The sequence below is a fragment of the Lodderomyces beijingensis genome (genome assembly GCF_963989305.1).
Source record: "Lodderomyces beijingensis strain CBS 14171 genome assembly, chromosome: 6".
Taxonomy (NCBI): Eukaryota; Fungi; Ascomycota; class Pichiomycetes; order Serinales; family Debaryomycetaceae; genus Lodderomyces; species Lodderomyces beijingensis.
The window spans coordinates 320,190-335,701 of record NC_089975.1 but is presented as its reverse complement, the minus strand read 5'-3'; the positions used below and the strand labels follow the sequence as shown (position 1 = coordinate 335,701).

The 15,512-nt window shown below is 48.5% G+C and overlaps 10 protein-coding genes across 10 annotated transcripts; 6 read left to right on the top strand and 4 right to left on the bottom strand. All coding sequences in view use genetic code 12, as the record gives it.

Moving 5' to 3' along the window:
* Positions 1 to 136: 136 nt before the first annotated feature.
* Positions 137 to 2,077, top strand: LODBEIA_P48760 (uncharacterized protein; the record flags this gene model as incomplete). Its single annotated transcript, XM_066975145.1, has 1 exon — positions 137 to 2,077. One exon carries the CDS (start codon positions 137 to 139, stop codon positions 2,075 to 2,077), a length of 1,941 nt encoding a protein of 646 aa, XP_066831814.1.
* Positions 2,078 to 2,117: 40 nt separating this feature from the next.
* On the bottom strand, positions 2,118 to 3,209 carry LODBEIA_P48750 (uncharacterized protein; the record flags this gene model as incomplete). The annotated part of the gene is made up of 1 exon (XM_066975144.1): positions 2,118 to 3,209. One exon carries the CDS (start codon positions 3,207 to 3,209, stop codon positions 2,118 to 2,120), a length of 1,092 nt encoding a protein of 363 aa, XP_066831813.1.
* Positions 3,210 to 3,508: 299 nt separating this feature from the next.
* LODBEIA_P48740 (uncharacterized protein) lies at positions 3,509 to 4,631 on the top strand (the record flags this gene model as incomplete). Its single annotated transcript, XM_066975143.1, has 2 exons — positions 3,509 to 3,764; positions 3,949 to 4,631. The coding sequence occupies 2 exons, from the start codon at positions 3,509 to 3,511 to the stop codon at positions 4,629 to 4,631; spliced, it is 939 nt and encodes a 312-aa protein (XP_066831812.1).
* A 35-nt stretch (positions 4,632 to 4,666) lies between these two features.
* Positions 4,667 to 5,275, bottom strand: LODBEIA_P48730 (uncharacterized protein; the record flags this gene model as incomplete). The annotated part of the gene is made up of 1 exon (XM_066975142.1): positions 4,667 to 5,275. The coding sequence occupies one exon, from the start codon at positions 5,273 to 5,275 to the stop codon at positions 4,667 to 4,669; it is 609 nt and encodes a 202-aa protein (XP_066831811.1).
* Positions 5,276 to 5,468: 193 nt separating this feature from the next.
* On the top strand, positions 5,469 to 6,665 carry LODBEIA_P48720 (uncharacterized protein; the record flags this gene model as incomplete). Its single annotated transcript, XM_066975141.1, has 1 exon — positions 5,469 to 6,665. The coding sequence occupies one exon, from the start codon at positions 5,469 to 5,471 to the stop codon at positions 6,663 to 6,665; it is 1,197 nt and encodes a 398-aa protein (XP_066831810.1).
* Positions 6,666 to 6,832: 167 nt separating this feature from the next.
* Positions 6,833 to 7,567, top strand: LODBEIA_P48710 (uncharacterized protein; the record flags this gene model as incomplete). Its single annotated transcript, XM_066975140.1, has 1 exon — positions 6,833 to 7,567. One exon carries the CDS (start codon positions 6,833 to 6,835, stop codon positions 7,565 to 7,567), a length of 735 nt encoding a protein of 244 aa, XP_066831809.1.
* A 1,239-nt stretch (positions 7,568 to 8,806) lies between these two features.
* On the top strand, positions 8,807 to 9,784 carry LODBEIA_P48700 (uncharacterized protein; the record flags this gene model as incomplete). The annotated part of the gene is made up of 1 exon (XM_066975139.1): positions 8,807 to 9,784. The coding sequence occupies one exon, from the start codon at positions 8,807 to 8,809 to the stop codon at positions 9,782 to 9,784; it is 978 nt and encodes a 325-aa protein (XP_066831808.1).
* A 391-nt stretch (positions 9,785 to 10,175) lies between these two features.
* On the top strand, positions 10,176 to 10,997 carry LODBEIA_P48690 (uncharacterized protein; the record flags this gene model as incomplete). Its single annotated transcript, XM_066975137.1, has 1 exon — positions 10,176 to 10,997. The coding sequence occupies one exon, from the start codon at positions 10,176 to 10,178 to the stop codon at positions 10,995 to 10,997; it is 822 nt and encodes a 273-aa protein (XP_066831807.1).
* A 237-nt stretch (positions 10,998 to 11,234) lies between these two features.
* Positions 11,235 to 11,510, bottom strand: LODBEIA_P48680 (uncharacterized protein; the record flags this gene model as incomplete). Its single annotated transcript, XM_066975136.1, has 1 exon — positions 11,235 to 11,510. The coding sequence occupies one exon, from the start codon at positions 11,508 to 11,510 to the stop codon at positions 11,235 to 11,237; it is 276 nt and encodes a 91-aa protein (XP_066831806.1).
* A 232-nt stretch (positions 11,511 to 11,742) lies between these two features.
* Positions 11,743 to 15,408, bottom strand: LODBEIA_P48670 (uncharacterized protein; the record flags this gene model as incomplete). The annotated part of the gene is made up of 1 exon (XM_066975135.1): positions 11,743 to 15,408. One exon carries the CDS (start codon positions 15,406 to 15,408, stop codon positions 11,743 to 11,745), a length of 3,666 nt encoding a protein of 1,221 aa, XP_066831805.1.
* Positions 15,409 to 15,512: the final 104 nt, after the last annotated feature.

Genomic DNA, 15,512 nt, shown 5'->3' with positions numbered 1-15,512 from the left:
ATTTTTTAATGAATCTTCACCAACCTCTTCGCCAAACAAAGCCCACGCATACCATAGGCACAACCACAAGAGACAAGGTGGCCCATCGTATCTCTCTGTAGTCTGTTAGTCTCCCTCGACGCGTTTGAAAAACGAGATGAGCGTACCTCCGACTCAGATCAAAAGCGAACCGCAGGTCAAGCAAGAACGCAACGCGAATGACGAGTGGCAAACGATACCATTGAAGTCATGTGGGGAAGAGGACTTTGGTGAAAATGCCCGGGTGCATATCATGAAATTTGCATTCAAGAACAACGTGGATATAGTCAATGACTTTGCGAAGCCGGTGAGGCTACATCGGAAGGATCCTAGAAACATGCAGTTCCATCTTACTCGACAAGAGCTAGATCAAAGGAAAAGGGAGAAGGAAGAAGCTGAACGGCAACGTCTCAAGGAGGCAGAGGCAAAAGAAGCAGGAAAAGAAAAAGCAGCAGCAGCAGCAGCAGCAGGAGGAGGAGGTGGAGCTAGTAGGCTCGAGGATGAGCCGGATTCTAAAGACAAGGCGGATTCTAAAGAAAAGGCCGACCAAAGTAAAATAGCACCCGAGGAGCCCAAACTCATGCGAGGCCAGGCCGACTTGTCGCAGATTGCACCCGATGGCAAAGCGCGCAAGAATAAAAAGAACATGTTTAAAAAGAAAACCAAGCAGATCAATCTCATGGATGAAGGGAAACGGAAGTTGCGATACGAGGAGCACTATCCCTGGGTGATTGAAGATTATACCGGGAAGAATGTCTATGTGGGCAACTACGAGGCAGGATCGACCGAGTTGCAGAATGTGCTATTTGTTTTCGACAAGGACGGCTTCAAGATGATCCCCGCTGAGAAAGTGTATCGTTTCACTCCGAGAAACAAATACGCCACTTTGACTTTGGAAGAAGCCGAGGCAAAGATGGAGAGAAATTCGAGTGTGCCGAGATGGCTTATGAAGCATATGGAGAATGACTCGCTCACCGAAGGTTCACCTGATCAGAGATTTCGAAATAATGGCTCTTCATCTAACGGACGAGCCGGTGGTGGTTATGGAGGAGGAGGAGGAGGAGGTAGAGGAGGTGTTGGTGGTGGTTATGGTGGGGGAGCAGGAGGTGGCAGAGGAAGGATGAGGTCGGTATTGGGAGGAGACAGCGGGGCAAGTGCCAGTGCAAATGATAGAGACTCCGACCACGACGACCTAGATTTCGAGGAAGAGTTTGCCGATGACGAAGAGGCGCCGATCATGGATGGCGACGAAGAGGAGAACAAGATGTCTGAGCGGAAAATCAAAAAGGAAATGCTAAAGGCTGCTCATTTGAAAGCAGAGGAGGACGCTGAGGTTGACGATGACTTGGATGACCTTTTCGAGACTGAAAAAAGCAGAAAAGTCGACAAGGAAGGGAAAAAATTGAGGAAAATGTTGAACAAGAGAGAAGGGGGAATATATGACAGCGAGGACGATGAGCGAGAGCAGATGCCATACTTGTCGAGATCCGACTTGGAAAGCGAAGAAGAGAGCGAAACAGAAAACATCAAAGTGAAAGTTGAAGGTGGAACTGACAGTGGCGCCGTTGAAGAGATTGCCAAGAAACCAGTCAGTGTCAGGAGAATCAACGCTTCCTACCTCGGCGACGGGTTTGTTCTTGTGAAAGCTCCCAAGGAGTTTTTAGATACGTTGCCTCCAGGTGAGTGGAGTCCCAACGGAAGAAAGCGGCCATCGCCTTCGTTGGAATCGCCAATGAAGAAAATCAAGCTTGAAAATGAGCCCAGCTTAGCGTCGCCAAGCAAGAGGGACTTTTCTCCGTCCGGTTCTCCTACCCCAGTCCCCGCCAAGCCACCACTGGCTTCAAGTACACACGATTTGAACGATGCCGGGCCATCCAATCTATTGGTCACCATCAAGGATGTCTTGGATATAGTGAGAAACCACCCACTTACAACTAAGGAACTACTTGTTGGATTGAAAAGCAGAGTCAGCGCTCACGTTGATAACAAGCAGAGGATCATCAGTATCGTCAAGCAGAATTTGAAATTGGTTGATGGGAAATTAGCACTTAGAGACTGAAAAAAAAAGTAAGAAAAAAAACAAAAAAAACAGCGGCAGCTTATACAATCTCAACAATTTTATCATCGTCATCGTCGTCACTCTCTATAGCTTCTATCTCAGCAGGTTCCGGTGCCTCGTCTCTTTTTAGCATTTGCACTATTCTATCGCAAAGTTCCGCAACTTCATCCACCTGGGTGACCTTATGCAACTCTCTAATGATACAGTATACTTGTTTCTCTCGAAGATACTCGCGAGCAGGCCTCGTGGTGCATAGTAGAAGCAAGGACTCCAAATGGATGCACTGGATGCCACTTAGTGGCTCTCGTTGTTTATCGGGCGGCAACAACTGCAATTCCTCGGGCAAGTCAAACATTTCGTCCTCGTCGATTTCCTCGGGACCGGCCAAGGGCAACAATATAAAGGGCAAGATGTTGATCTTGGGGTCAGTTAGCAACTTCATGTGGGCATTAGTGTCGAAAAGCGAGTTCTTGATAGTGGACGCAACACCTTCCCTTCTGATCTTGTCCTCGTATTTCTCGGTGAACACGAGCAATTTCGAGATGGGCACCACGGCATCGTATGCTTGCTCCGTTATGAAGTAGTGTCTCCCCTGTTGAAAACGGGACAAGTCGGCAAAGAAGTAGGCAAGATAGTCGTAGTTGGCGTAGGCGTTTAGTTTTCGGTCGTTGCCCTTGACGAAACAGTCCATTAAACAATCGATGGCCTTGGTGGAAGTGAAAACTTTTCTCGTTTCTTCATTCAAGGGAATTTCAAACTCCAAGATCTTGTTGATGTGGTCGTCCTTGGCCAAATTGGTCAATAAGATGCACATCAAATCAGCATTGGAGTTTTTCAAATTGGCGATTTTGCCGACTAGGAACTGCAAATACGGCAAATCTTCAACGATGAGGCTGCGCATCACTAGATCCTCGCACAAGTTGGCGAGGATCGTGGTGGAGTGCTCCACCATGGTCTTGCTCTCGGACTTTGTGAGGTGCTTGAGGTCCTTGATGGCCTCATAGTTGTTGTAACTGAACACTTGCTGCTGCGGTCCACCAGAGTAGCCGACTAGGTTACTCAACGCTATTTGCACCACTGCCGGCTGGGGAGAGTGTAGGAACTCCACCAACTCTTCCAACTCCGTGGGCATTCTCTTCTTCTGTTCTTCTCTTCCAAGCTGTACTGTTCGATTTGCAGCAGGGGGGCAATCTCAAACTTTTTCACGAGATGATGCGATGGGGGAGGCACCTTCCTCAACGTCCATGCGGCGCACGCCAAAATTCCCCAATTGGGAAGCGCATCTTTCCTTTGGCGGCCGTTACCGCTGTCTCTGAAATTGTCAAAGATTTTCCAAAAAACGGTGGACAATATTCGCCAACTGCCAGGTTGAAAACTCCACCACGCCAGCACGTCTAGAGGTCTATATTAATTTGTGATATTGGACCGGCGATGAGTGAGGTAGACCCCATCCCCGTGATCGAGAAGGAAGAGCAGTTATGGACGGATAACGACAACCATGTACCGCGCCAACCTTCGAAATATCTCGGATTTGTTGCGGGTACCGCTTCTGGGTTCATGAAGAACCTCGTCGGGCATCCCTTCGATACCATAAAGGTGAGATTGCAAACGTCTTCACGGTTCACGGGCACGCTTAATTGTTTGTTGGAGACGTTGAGGAAAGAGGGAGTCTCGGGGCTATACAAGGGTATGTTTTCGTTGTTCACAAAGGAAAGCATCTCGGATTGTCATACGTACAAGAAAAGGCACGGGTTGTTTCTGGACTCACGCGCCACGCTTGGTTGCTGTGGACGAGCCAACAACAGAAATGGGCCATGACACGAGACACGCGTGTTTCGGAAATAGTTTCAATTTTACTAACTCACAGCCAGGGTTCACTCCGCCGTTAGTCGGCTGGGTTTTGATGGATGCCACGATGTTGGGCAGTTTGCATTTTTACCGACACTGGCTCATGGAAAACGTGTATCCAGACCATCTGCAATTGCCACTTCTGGGACACGCGATTGCCGGTTTTGGAAGCGGCATGACGGTGAGTTTCGTTGCTGCTCCAGTGGAACAAATCAAGGCGCGGTTACAGGTTCAATACGGCGCCAAAACGAGATTGTACACGGGGCCAATTGACTGTTTGAAAAAAGTGTACGACAGTGCGGGGATTCGCGGTATATATCGTGGTCTATTCGCCACCATGGTGTTCAGGTCGAATTTCGTCTTTTGGTGGAGCTCCTACGAGATCTTTAAGCAATGGTTCCAAAAGTCGACAAAAATGTCGGACCCATCCATCAATTTTTTCAGCGGCGGGTTGAGTGCCACCGTGTTTTGGATATTTGCCTACCCCGCAGACGTGGTCAAGCAAACCATAATGACGGATTCGCCCGTACCTTCTGAACGGAAACTCCATCGCTATAGGGATGCAGTTCGATATATTTATGACACCAGAGGTCTTCTGGGCTTTGGTAGGGGCTTTTTGCCGTGTATATTGAGGAGTTTTCCTGCAAATGCTGCCGCGTTGGCTGCGTTTGAAGCTGTAATGAAACTATTCACCGAGGGATCGTGATGGAATATGGACTGGTATGAGTTATAGAATTTTTTTCATGTAGTTGAGGTGGTGGTGGTGGTGATAGTAGTAGTAGTAGTGGCCAGATCGTCTGTCAGTGCATGCAACTCCCACGGCTTGCTCCTTTGCGGCTTGACTGAACTTGATCCTTGATCTTTCAACACTGTGTCTGGTATCTCCTTGACTCCCGGCACTGGTTGCCCCGTCATGATTAGCTCTATTAAATTGTGGTAATTGGACGAATAAGGTGCATCATCTTCAATTTGCTGTGCGTTTGAACGTTTTTCAATTTCCGTGCCGATATCACCGCCCGATTCAACAGCTCCAGTTTCAGTCAGAGCCCCCGTGTTAGCTCCCGTTTCAGCTCCAGAGTCAGCCCCAGCATCAAGTTCAATAATTTTGGCTTTCTCGTCATATTTATCCCCATTATGCAACTTCCACTCTTCGTACTCATCTAGACTCAAAATATGGCCCGTTTCTTGACAAAAGAAGAATGATTTAGCCTGGTCCAAAAGCTGCGTAGTATCTGAACTAGGAACCTCTGCTTGTCCCAATTCCTTCAAATATTTCTGGAAATCTGCCGACTGATCCCAGTCGTAGTTGAGGAATTCAATGTAGACGCTTTCCTGTGGATTTGTGGACATATTTCGTGAATCAAGTGTGTAGTGGATCTCTACGGATATGTCCGTGTGTATAGTGAGGATAAAGAAACGACTTGCTGGTGGGTTTGGTGGTCTTTTTTTTTACTTCGCGAATGCAACAGACCATACAGAATCTGTTGAGCTATCACTGTTATATATCCCGCCACAGAGGAAGAGCAAGAGCAAGAGCAAGGGCATGAGTAGCTTGGGAATACTACTTGCATTAGCCGTTGCGTTACGAATAGGTTTCTTCGCCTTTGGACTATACCAAGACGAGTACTTGCCCGTGAAATACACCGATATCGACTATCTTGTCTTTAGCGATGCTGCAAAATACGTCTCCCAGGGAGCTTCGCCCTATTTGCGAGAGACGTATCGATATACGCCGCTTTTGGCATTCATGTTGGTGCCAAACTGCTGGGGCGGGGCATGGTGCCATTTTGGCAAGATCTTGTTCATCGTGGGCGATTTGGTCACGGGGATCATGATTGCCAAGTTGTTGTTTATGCAGAATAAATCGGCTTCCAAGAGAACCAATCTTGTGCTCGCGTCAATCTGGCTTTTGAACCCTATGGTGGTCACTATTAGCACGAGGGGGTCATCTGAAAGCATACTTACGCTGATGATTATGTTGTCGTTGTACTATGGCATAGAGGACAGAATTGCTGCCTCGGCGTTTTGGCTTGGTCTCGCTATACACTTTAAAATATACCCCGTGATTTACTTGCCGAGCATGCTTTACTACTTGTCAAACAAGGCCAAGCCAGTGGTTGATTTCCCCGTGATTCGGTTGGTCAACTGCAAGAATCTAAAGTATCTTGTCGTGACGGGGTTGACGTTTGCCGGGTTGAGTGGGGTGATGTACTTGGTTTACGGACGCGAGTTTCTTGAACATTCATACTTTTACCATTTCACGAGATTGGACCACAGACACAATTTTTCGGTTTACCACATGTTGCTCTATTACAAGTCGGCGGCGGCAACGGCAGCTACGAGTGGGTTTGATACTGAAAAAATGGCGTTTGTGCCCCAGCTCGTGCTCTCGGCGGTGGTGATTCCACTACTATTGGCCAAGCTGGACTTGCTGTCGAGTCTATTTATCCAAACATTCACCTTTGTCACCTTCAACAAGGTCATCACTTCGCAGTACTTTATCTGGTTCTTGATCTTTTTGCCGCACTTTTTGTCGAGGTCGGATTTGATCTCGAGCAAGAAATTGAACGGCGTGGTGGTGTTGCTGCTATGGATCGCGTCGCAAGCGTTGTGGCTATACAACGCTTACCGGTTGGAGTTTCTCGGCGAGAACACCTTTGACTATGCCTTGTTCAACTCTTCGCTCTTCTTCTTCTTGAGCAATTGCATCTGTATCCATCGGTTCATAGTCAGTTTATAGAGTAACTCTTTTGCAAATGGCTAGTTGGAAGCGCCGCCCAGTCAAGGCACGCACCCAATTTATTCTCACGAGATGGAAGTGAAGAGAAGTGAAGTAAGCGAAGTTTACTTGCACAAGAGGCACCCTTATAAAAACGGAACCAAGACCAAGACCCAGACTATAGGAGGATGTCGCGAATGGAGTTATACTCGCCCGAAGGGCTAAGGATAGACGGGCGAAGATGGAACGAGCTACGCCGGTTTGAATGCCGAATAAACACCCATCCCAACTCGTCAGATGGCTCATCCTACGTTGAGCAAGGCAACACCAAGATCATATGCACGGTGACTGGTCCAGTTGAGCCGGGCAGCAGAGCACAGACGAACCAAGAGAAAGCCAAGGTAGAGGTGAATCTCACCATTGCCAATTTTTCCACTTTTGAGAGAAAAAAACGGTCAAAGAGCGAAAAGAGGCTCGTGGAGTTGCGAACCACGCTTGAGCGGACGTTTGAGCAGCTGATCTTGCTCCATTTGTACCCTAGGACCAGTATTATTGTCAATGTGCAAGTGTTGAACCAGGATGGAGGCATGCTTGCTGCGATAACCAACGCGATCACGTTGGCGTTGTTGGACGCGGGTATTGCCATGTACGACTACGTGAGCAGCATCAGCTGTGGATTACATGACCAGTCGCCCTTGTTGGACTTGAACAATTTGGAGGAGCTGGACATGAGCTGCTTGACCATTGGCGTCATTGGCAAAAGCGAGAAGTTGGCCTTGTTGATGCTTGAAGATAAGATGCCCTTGGACAATTTGGAGAAGATCTTGAGCATTGCCATTGCCGGAAGCCACCGAATCAAGGACTTGATGGACATGGAGGTGCGGAGACACGGAAACTCGAGAGCTGCAAAATTACTCAAGTGATGACGCTGCTGAGGCCGAATGCCGCGGAGCGCTGGAAATAGAGCTTTCCACCAAGCATGGAACATGACTACAATAAATCACTTGCATTGTAGAGAAGCGGAAGTGAGTGACAGGCAGCCGTTTGAAAGAAAACTGCATCTCTAGTCTCTATAGTTGCCATTTAGCCAACCACTGAGGGCGGGTTCAACTGGTAGCGCCAACTTCGACACCAATTTGCACATGCCACCCACAAGACACGTTCAACCCAGTAGCCGTCAAACAAGGCCAACCAGGCAGCTTCATCCTTCTCGCAGACAAAGAGGAGCCAGGTCTCGGTTTTCGGTGGCTGCCGGCCAAGTTGTTGGGTGCTCTTCTCACGGACTGGCGGGAAGCCATACGGGACACTGATTAAGAGGAGACACGTCAGCGAATTACATTCCAGGGGCACCACAACCACCACCAAGTCCCACTGTAGGCCGTGTAATAACCCCCGTCTCTCCTTGAAAGTGACAGGTCAGCAAGGAGAAGGTGTTTCCATTCGTGTGACATTTCAAAGTGAAAGGTGCCACGAGAGAAGAGCGCGACGTATCCCTACCAACGCCGATATACTCTTGAGGAGAAAAACACACACACACACACACGTATGGGTCTCTCTCCAATGGCAGCTGTGTCAAAGCAACAGCAAATTCCTAATTGGGTTACTCGTCAATTAGAAAGCACCTTCGAGGAGCAGAGGGGAGGTTTCATTAGAAAATTGCAATTCTTTCTTCTCTATTTTTTTTTTTTTTTTCTTGGTGGTGTCACCCTCGCTGGGAATTGCGCAAACGTTGGCGAGAGCCTGGCGAGAGTTCCGCGCCGCATCGACCTATTCTTGCCGGCAGGGGGCGCGACGGTGGCGAGGGCTTCCCCGCGGGGGAGCCGTGCGGCTCCGCGGCGGGTTGACATAATAAAATAAAAATTAAAAAAGGACAGCGTAATTTTTTTCTGCCAAAGCGTCAACTGAAATTTCGATACTACCCGTAGCAGACAGACCCTTTTGCACCAGCAAGCCAACCACTTCTTCTTCTGCAACAAACTCCACAGCTAGACCGCTGCTTTACCTGCTCACACGGAAGCTTCCACGCAAGACCAAGGAAGGGGCAAAAGCTAGAGACAGAGACAGAGACAGAGGCAGAGACAAGGACTATCTTCCCTTAGCTACCTGCGTGATTGATTGATTTGCCGTGTTACAATTGCTTGAGATTCTGAAAAAAGAGAGAGATGTCTTACCGTGGCCCTAACCAGTTTCAAAACCAGTTTGCTGCTCCCCACCTTCAAGGCCAGCGCCTGCAGCAGCAGCTGCAGGTGCCGGGCGCCGCCAACATCCACCCGCAGCCCCACCCCCACATTGGCCCCATTGCAAGCTCAAAGTCGCCCTTTGAGCAGTTTGAGGAGTTCAGCAAGAAGATTGAGGACTTGATCGACGAGTACTTTAAGCCGTTGAAGCCCTATGTGCCCGCCATTGGCCGAGCTTTCCTCGTTGCTACATTCTACGAGGACACCATCAGAATCTTTAGCCAGTGGAACGAGCAGGTGTACTACTTGCACAACTATAGACACTACTGGAGATGGTTCACGATTGTGTTTCTTGTCAACAACATGCTTGTGATGTCGATTGCCTCGACCTTGGTGATTATCAGGAAAAAAATCAACATTGCGACAATTGGCTTGATCATCGTGGTTGTCGCCCAGGGGATTGCCTATGGGTTGTTGTTTGATGGCCAGTTCATCTTGCGAAACTTGTCGGTTGTCGGCGGCTTGGTGTTGGCGTTTAGCGACAGCATTGTGAGAGACAAGAGATCGTTGAACATGCCCGGGTTGCCCATGTTGAACAACCAGGATAACAAAAAGTACTTTTTGCTTGCGGGCAGATTACTCTTGGTGCTTTTGTTTTTAGGTTTTGTCTTTTCGTCAGACTGGTCGATTGGAAGAGTGTTGATCATCTTGGTGGGGTTGATCTCGTGCACCTCGATTGTTGTTGGTTACAAGACCAAGTTCTCGGCTGCGATAATGTTGATTTTGTTGTTTATTTATAACATCTTCACCAACCAGTTCTGGGCCTACGAGTCGAGAGATGCAAGAAGAGACTTTTTGAGATATGAGTTCTTCCAGGTGTTGTCGATTGTGGGTGGTTTGTTGCTTGTCGTTAACGCGGGAGCCGGTGAATTTTCCATTGACGAAAAGAAGAAGATTTATTAGAGGGAACCCATTGTCTGTGAACAACATGGGTGGAGCTAGAAGCAAATGTGACTGGTGTGTGTGTACATATATACTAACGCAAAAAAAAAACCAGAAAAAGCAAAAGAAAATAGGTAAGTTAGACTTTTTTACGGTACTTTGTAGTTGTCCTGGCCTTTCTGTCTGGAGTGGTTAAAGCGGGTGGTGGTGGTACTCTAGTTCTGACTGGTGAATGGTGGTTGGTGATGTCCGATGGGTTCCAGCAAATACGATGCGAGTGGAAATCGATTATTAAGCGAAAATTTATACACTACATTAGCACATAAACCAGTCTACGAAGACAATCACCCATACCCTCCCATCGGCCAATTCCAACCCAAAGAAAAGCTCATATACATATATATACATGTCAATGTCTGAAGGAGGGCTGAAGTGTCCAGTGGACCACTCACCAAAGCAAAGCTGGCTATCTAGTATTTTCTGGAAAACACAACCGAAACCACACCCAGAAGTAGCACCATCACAGACATGCCCTGTGCCACATTCCCCAAACATGGCAAACGAGGACCAGCCAGAGCAACCAAAATGCCCCGTGGACCACAGCGCACGCCAAGCATGGCTCGACAAAGTCTCAGTCCACGTAATCTCCCCCGAAGAAGCCATCGAAACCCCGCAACCACCCACTACTAAGTCCAAATCGTGCGATTCGTCCACCATAGTCAACACGACGCAAGACACAACCACATCCACGGTGAACCTCCCCACCGAGCGCGAAATCAGCTCGATTCCACGCACATCGACCTCGCAGAACTGGATATACCCCAGCGAAAAGCAGTTCTTTGAAGCCATGACGCGCAAGAACTGGCAGCCAGCGACGCAGGACATGAAGGTGATTGTCCCGATACACAACTTGGTCAACGAGCGCGCGTGGAAACACATCTTGATGTGGGAAAAGGAGCATGGCGCTCAAGTGAGCTTGACGTCGTTCCGCGGCGATAGCCAGCGCATGACGCCGCGCGCGTGGTTCAAGCTGGTGGTGCTTGGTGGCGATCGGCCTTTCGACAGGCACGACTGGGTTGTCTCGAGGGCTGGCGGCGGAGGCGAGGTTGAGTATGTGATTGACTTTTACAATGGCGAGGGCGCGCTGGTTTGGCTTGATGTGCGGCCCAAGTTGAATAGCTTCGAAGGGGTCAAGTTGCGCTTGATGCGTGCTTTTGGCGGGCTGAGCTCGTGAGGTGAGTTCCCAAACTGAGTGGATGTAAATAGCGGGTGGAGCAGAAGGTCAACGACTAGGTCTCTTTTTCAAGTTGCAAGACGATATATCGATTTCGTGGCGTATATACAATAAACAAAGACAAAATAAATCTATATCAAAACCAACATCTTCTGAAACACCCCCCTCCGTGACAACAATAGTCCTAGAGTAATTCCCACATTCAGGTCCAATTTCAGTTTCACTTTCCAAAATCATCTATCTTCTGCCCATAAATTGGCCACTCTGGCCCATTTTCTGCATGTTTTCACCAACTTGCACATTGGTCTCAAAGTACTTGGCCACGCAACGGTCAAGACACAAGCTCTCCTGCTTCGTCAAGTCGCTCTCGCTATATGTCTTGGTGATGCATTTGTTGTGGCATTGCGAGACGAGCGAATTGAACATCCCCGTGACCATGTCCAACTCTGCTTCCGCGGCTGCGAGCTTGGCCTGCAGTGAGATCTGTGGTTGTGCGCCTCCTAATCCGAACATTCTTGACTTTTTTCCTTGTTCCTTTTACCTTTTGGTGTCGGTTTCGATCGTGGTTGGTGATGGCGGCGGTGGTGGTGGTGGTTGCTAAAGAATTTTTTTTTGGGAAGGTGCTGGTTGGTGTCGGTTAATGCGAAGGGGTGTCGCGTTTGATTTTTCGCGACACTGGGACATGGATAGAGTTCCTTACTCTTGCCTACATTGACTCATTCATATGCTTTTCATTACAATTAACCTATAGACCAGCAAAAGTTAACTGGATGTGACCTCCCCAAAACATTTCTTCAATGGGTATGTCGTCTTTTATCTCCTGCATGTACTTTTTCTTTTCGGGAGTCAAAATCACCAAGCCCTGAGCCATGGTGATCGTCTTGCCATTCAAGGTCGTGGTGCCGGCAAAATGGGAGATTCGCGTGTTCAAGTACGCTTCACGATCAGCTAATCGCTCGATATAAGAAGAACTGATGGCATTGTTGATGTCGAAGTAGTATCTGGAAAATCTCCACGTTTGAGTGCGGATGTTGAGCACGGCGATACGCATCAAGTTGGCGTTTGTCGTCGATAACGGCAAGCCGCTGATTCGAGACACATCAAACTTGGACGACTGGTACTCTTGGCGGTCAAAGTACCTCAAGTAGCTATTCTTGATCCCGCCCACAAAGAACAAATAGTCGCGTTCTTCGTTTTGGTAATAGAGGCACGTGTGGTGGCAGCAGCGTAGTTCAGCCTCCTTCAACTCGGGATGGGCAACTTCGTTTTCCTTCAAGTACATATCAGAATCGTCGTCTTCGCCCGGTTCTAAAGCACGATCGAAATAGTCATAGGCATAAGTCGAGACTTTTTCCCATTTGCACGTGTCAAAGACAAACCGGTAGAAATCGCCAAAGAACTGATCATCCTCGGCGCAGCCTCCCTGAACGATGAGAGTCCTCTTGGTGAAGTAGCTCTGCACTTGAGAAGGCCCAAGCGACCGCTCATCCGAGACGCTCACAGAGTTGCGTGCCGATGTCGAACTCATGCGGCTCCCGATGTTGGCACCGACAGTGAATGAGCTGCTTGAACTTTCACTTATGCCGGGGGAAGTCTGGCGTCTGATCAGGTGTGCCCGCCACGGGTCCCGGGACTCGCTCACGTCCAAAGTGCACTTCTCATCCACCTCTTCCGAATAGTCAACCATGCAATAGGCAAAATAGCCTCGAGGGCTGGGCCAGCTTTCATCTTCATCCAAGACAATGTCACAGGACTCCGGGTCGGGTCCCACTCTCGTCACCAATGCTTTGTTCAAAAAGCAAGCGGAGCCCATTGCTTTGGCTGCTTCGTCGTTTGTGGAAAGATCAATCTTGAAGAGATCGTTGGTGGCCACGAATTTCTGCATGGTGACGCCGTCGACCACAGTTGGCTCGCCCATGATGAATCCTCCAAATACGAAAACTGACAGGTTGGTGACTGCATCGTTGAACAATCGGTTCACTGAGGTATGTTTTGGTTCAGCCTCGTAAAATATGTCCTCCTCCTCTTCCCTCTCCATCCCTTTTTCTTCTTCTTCTTCTTGTTGTTCTTCCGCGGCTTCTCTTCCTCTCTCGTGTTCGTCTCCTCCTCCTCCTCCTCTTTCTCCTCTTTCTTGCTCATCTCCTCCTCCTCTTCCTCCATCTCCCCCCTCATCGTCAATCACACTTGAGTGAGAAATCACATCCTCGTAATGGTCGCGCGCGTCACCCGAGTTCTTACCATTTTCCGATTCCACTCTGCGGTGTTCGGGCGGAGTCATGCTTCGACGGCTAGGCGATTCGCGGCTGTGCGGAGTGCGCGACGACCGGTCTGAACTGCTCGACTCTGTATGCACCAAAGGCGCATGGATGCCACCGGTGTTGACATGAAGCTTTGGCAAAATGGGTTTGGGTGCAAAAGGGATGCTAGCCTTGACAGCTGGCAACGGGTTAGTTGACATAGGGTTTCTGCTCAAGATTGCTCTTGCCACTGAGCCGGCCGTAGTGGCTCCGGCATTCGATGTGGTTGGAGTTGCATTCATGCTTGAGTTTGTACTTGCGCCATGCACGGGTGATTCAGCCCTGCTGCTTCCACCAGAATGGTTATCGTTATTATTATTATTGTTATTATTATTATTATTATTATTATTAGTTGTAGTAGTAGTATTGTGTTTATTATTGTTATTATTATTATGACTTTGATTTGTATTTTGGTTTTGATTACTATTAATACTGTGATGGGAATTGGACCTGTGTCTTCGAACACTGTGGGAATAAGTGTTTTTGAGATTGGTTCGTTGAAACTTCTTTTTGATCTTGTCCATCTTTGAATAGTTGGAAGGCGACGACTTGGAGCCACCGCTGCTGGACTTGCTAACAGGCGACTCAGAGAGCGGCGACTCGAGGGAAGTCGCAGTTAGCACCGTTTGCAAGCTTGTCTGCCTGCTCGGTTGCATCTTCACCGGCGTGTGCTCATCGGATCTGTACTCCTTTGGCGAGGAAGAACGCGCTTGGCTATTCTCTGAAGTCTGCTCACTGCCTTTGCCACTGCTTGAAAAAGACGAGTCCTTGGAGTTTTTGCCCAAATGGCGCGATATTGAAGATGTGATCCCGAAACCCGGTTCATTCAGCACCTGGCTCGACTTTGTGGCCGTATCTGCAAAGATTGGAGGCAGCGACGTGCGTGGCTCATATGCTGCCGCGGTTGGGTTCAGTTTCGACTCAAACATGGCACCAGTTTGGTATTTCAGCAACGGGTCGTAAAGATTCGAGCAAATCCCTGATCCGATGCGACCTAAAGTTATGGTGGGGTTGTTCAGTTTCAACTTAACCTTGACGAATTTGAAATTGATGGTGTTGACAATGTACCCGTCCTCATTCAACACCATCCTCTTTTCAACAATCCACCTCCCGGTGCTAATATCATGCTTGACGCTGTCGATTTTGATTTCAAATCCACCATAAAAGAAAAAGTGCCTGGGGGCGATACGTGTGGCAACCATGGCACACAAATGCCCGGGGAAATTCTCAGTGTTTGAGGTGTCCAAATCAGTGACCGTTCCCTTTGTCGAGTTGAACTGGAAAAATTCCTTGTGCTGCATCAAAAAGGGGCTGGTCAAGATCTTGCGGTCGAGAAACGGCGGCGTCTCGTAGGGAAAATGGACCGAGATTTTGTCAACGTCAACACTAAGCGGTAGGCCCAAATGGTCAAAGTTGGTAAACCTGGAAACGTAAAGCCCACCAAAGACAAAGGTGTTTTCTCCAACTGCAAACGACGTCTGATAGCAAATCTTGGGCACATCCGACATGATCTTCAACTGCCGCTTATCCTTGCTAAACTTGTTGGGGATGTTGAGGGAGATCTTGGGGATGGACAAGTAGCCGGAGAAGGCACTTATGGGGACATTTGCGGCCATCAATAGTCCCTGTGTCGGATTAGCCTGCTCATCAGCAGCTTCAAAAAAGGACACATCGGAGTCTTTACGTCCTTGAGTGGCATGCTCGATAACGTCCAAATGGAACTTGGGGTTGAACAAGTACTGGAGATCCTTGTTGTTGGTGTCCAACTCAATCTTGGTGGACTTTTCCTGCAACTGCAAATACCTAATAAGCGAAAAGGGCAATCTGTAACCATGGTTCCAACCCACTGTGTTTTTGGCTAGAAACTCGTCTTCGCTCATATTCGAATCTTCCTCGGTGACCTTGTGTTCCTTGCGCTTCTTGAACTCGCCAAACACTTCCTCACCCCCATCAAAGGGCAGTAGATGCTCTTCGTTGCGGAATGCGTCGAGATTCAAACTGGTAACTGGCGAGTTTACGGTTGATGACGTGCTCCTGGGCGATAGCTTACTCTGCTCGTACCGGCCCCGGTTGCCCGGCAAAAGATCAGCTGTATCTGTAGATGAGCTGGTCATGAGATGAGCATCTGGGTTATCAAGAAGAATGAAAGCGTCCAGAGTGTATGTGAGTGTAGATATATAGATATATATATTCTTGAACTGGGCTGATTTCAAATATT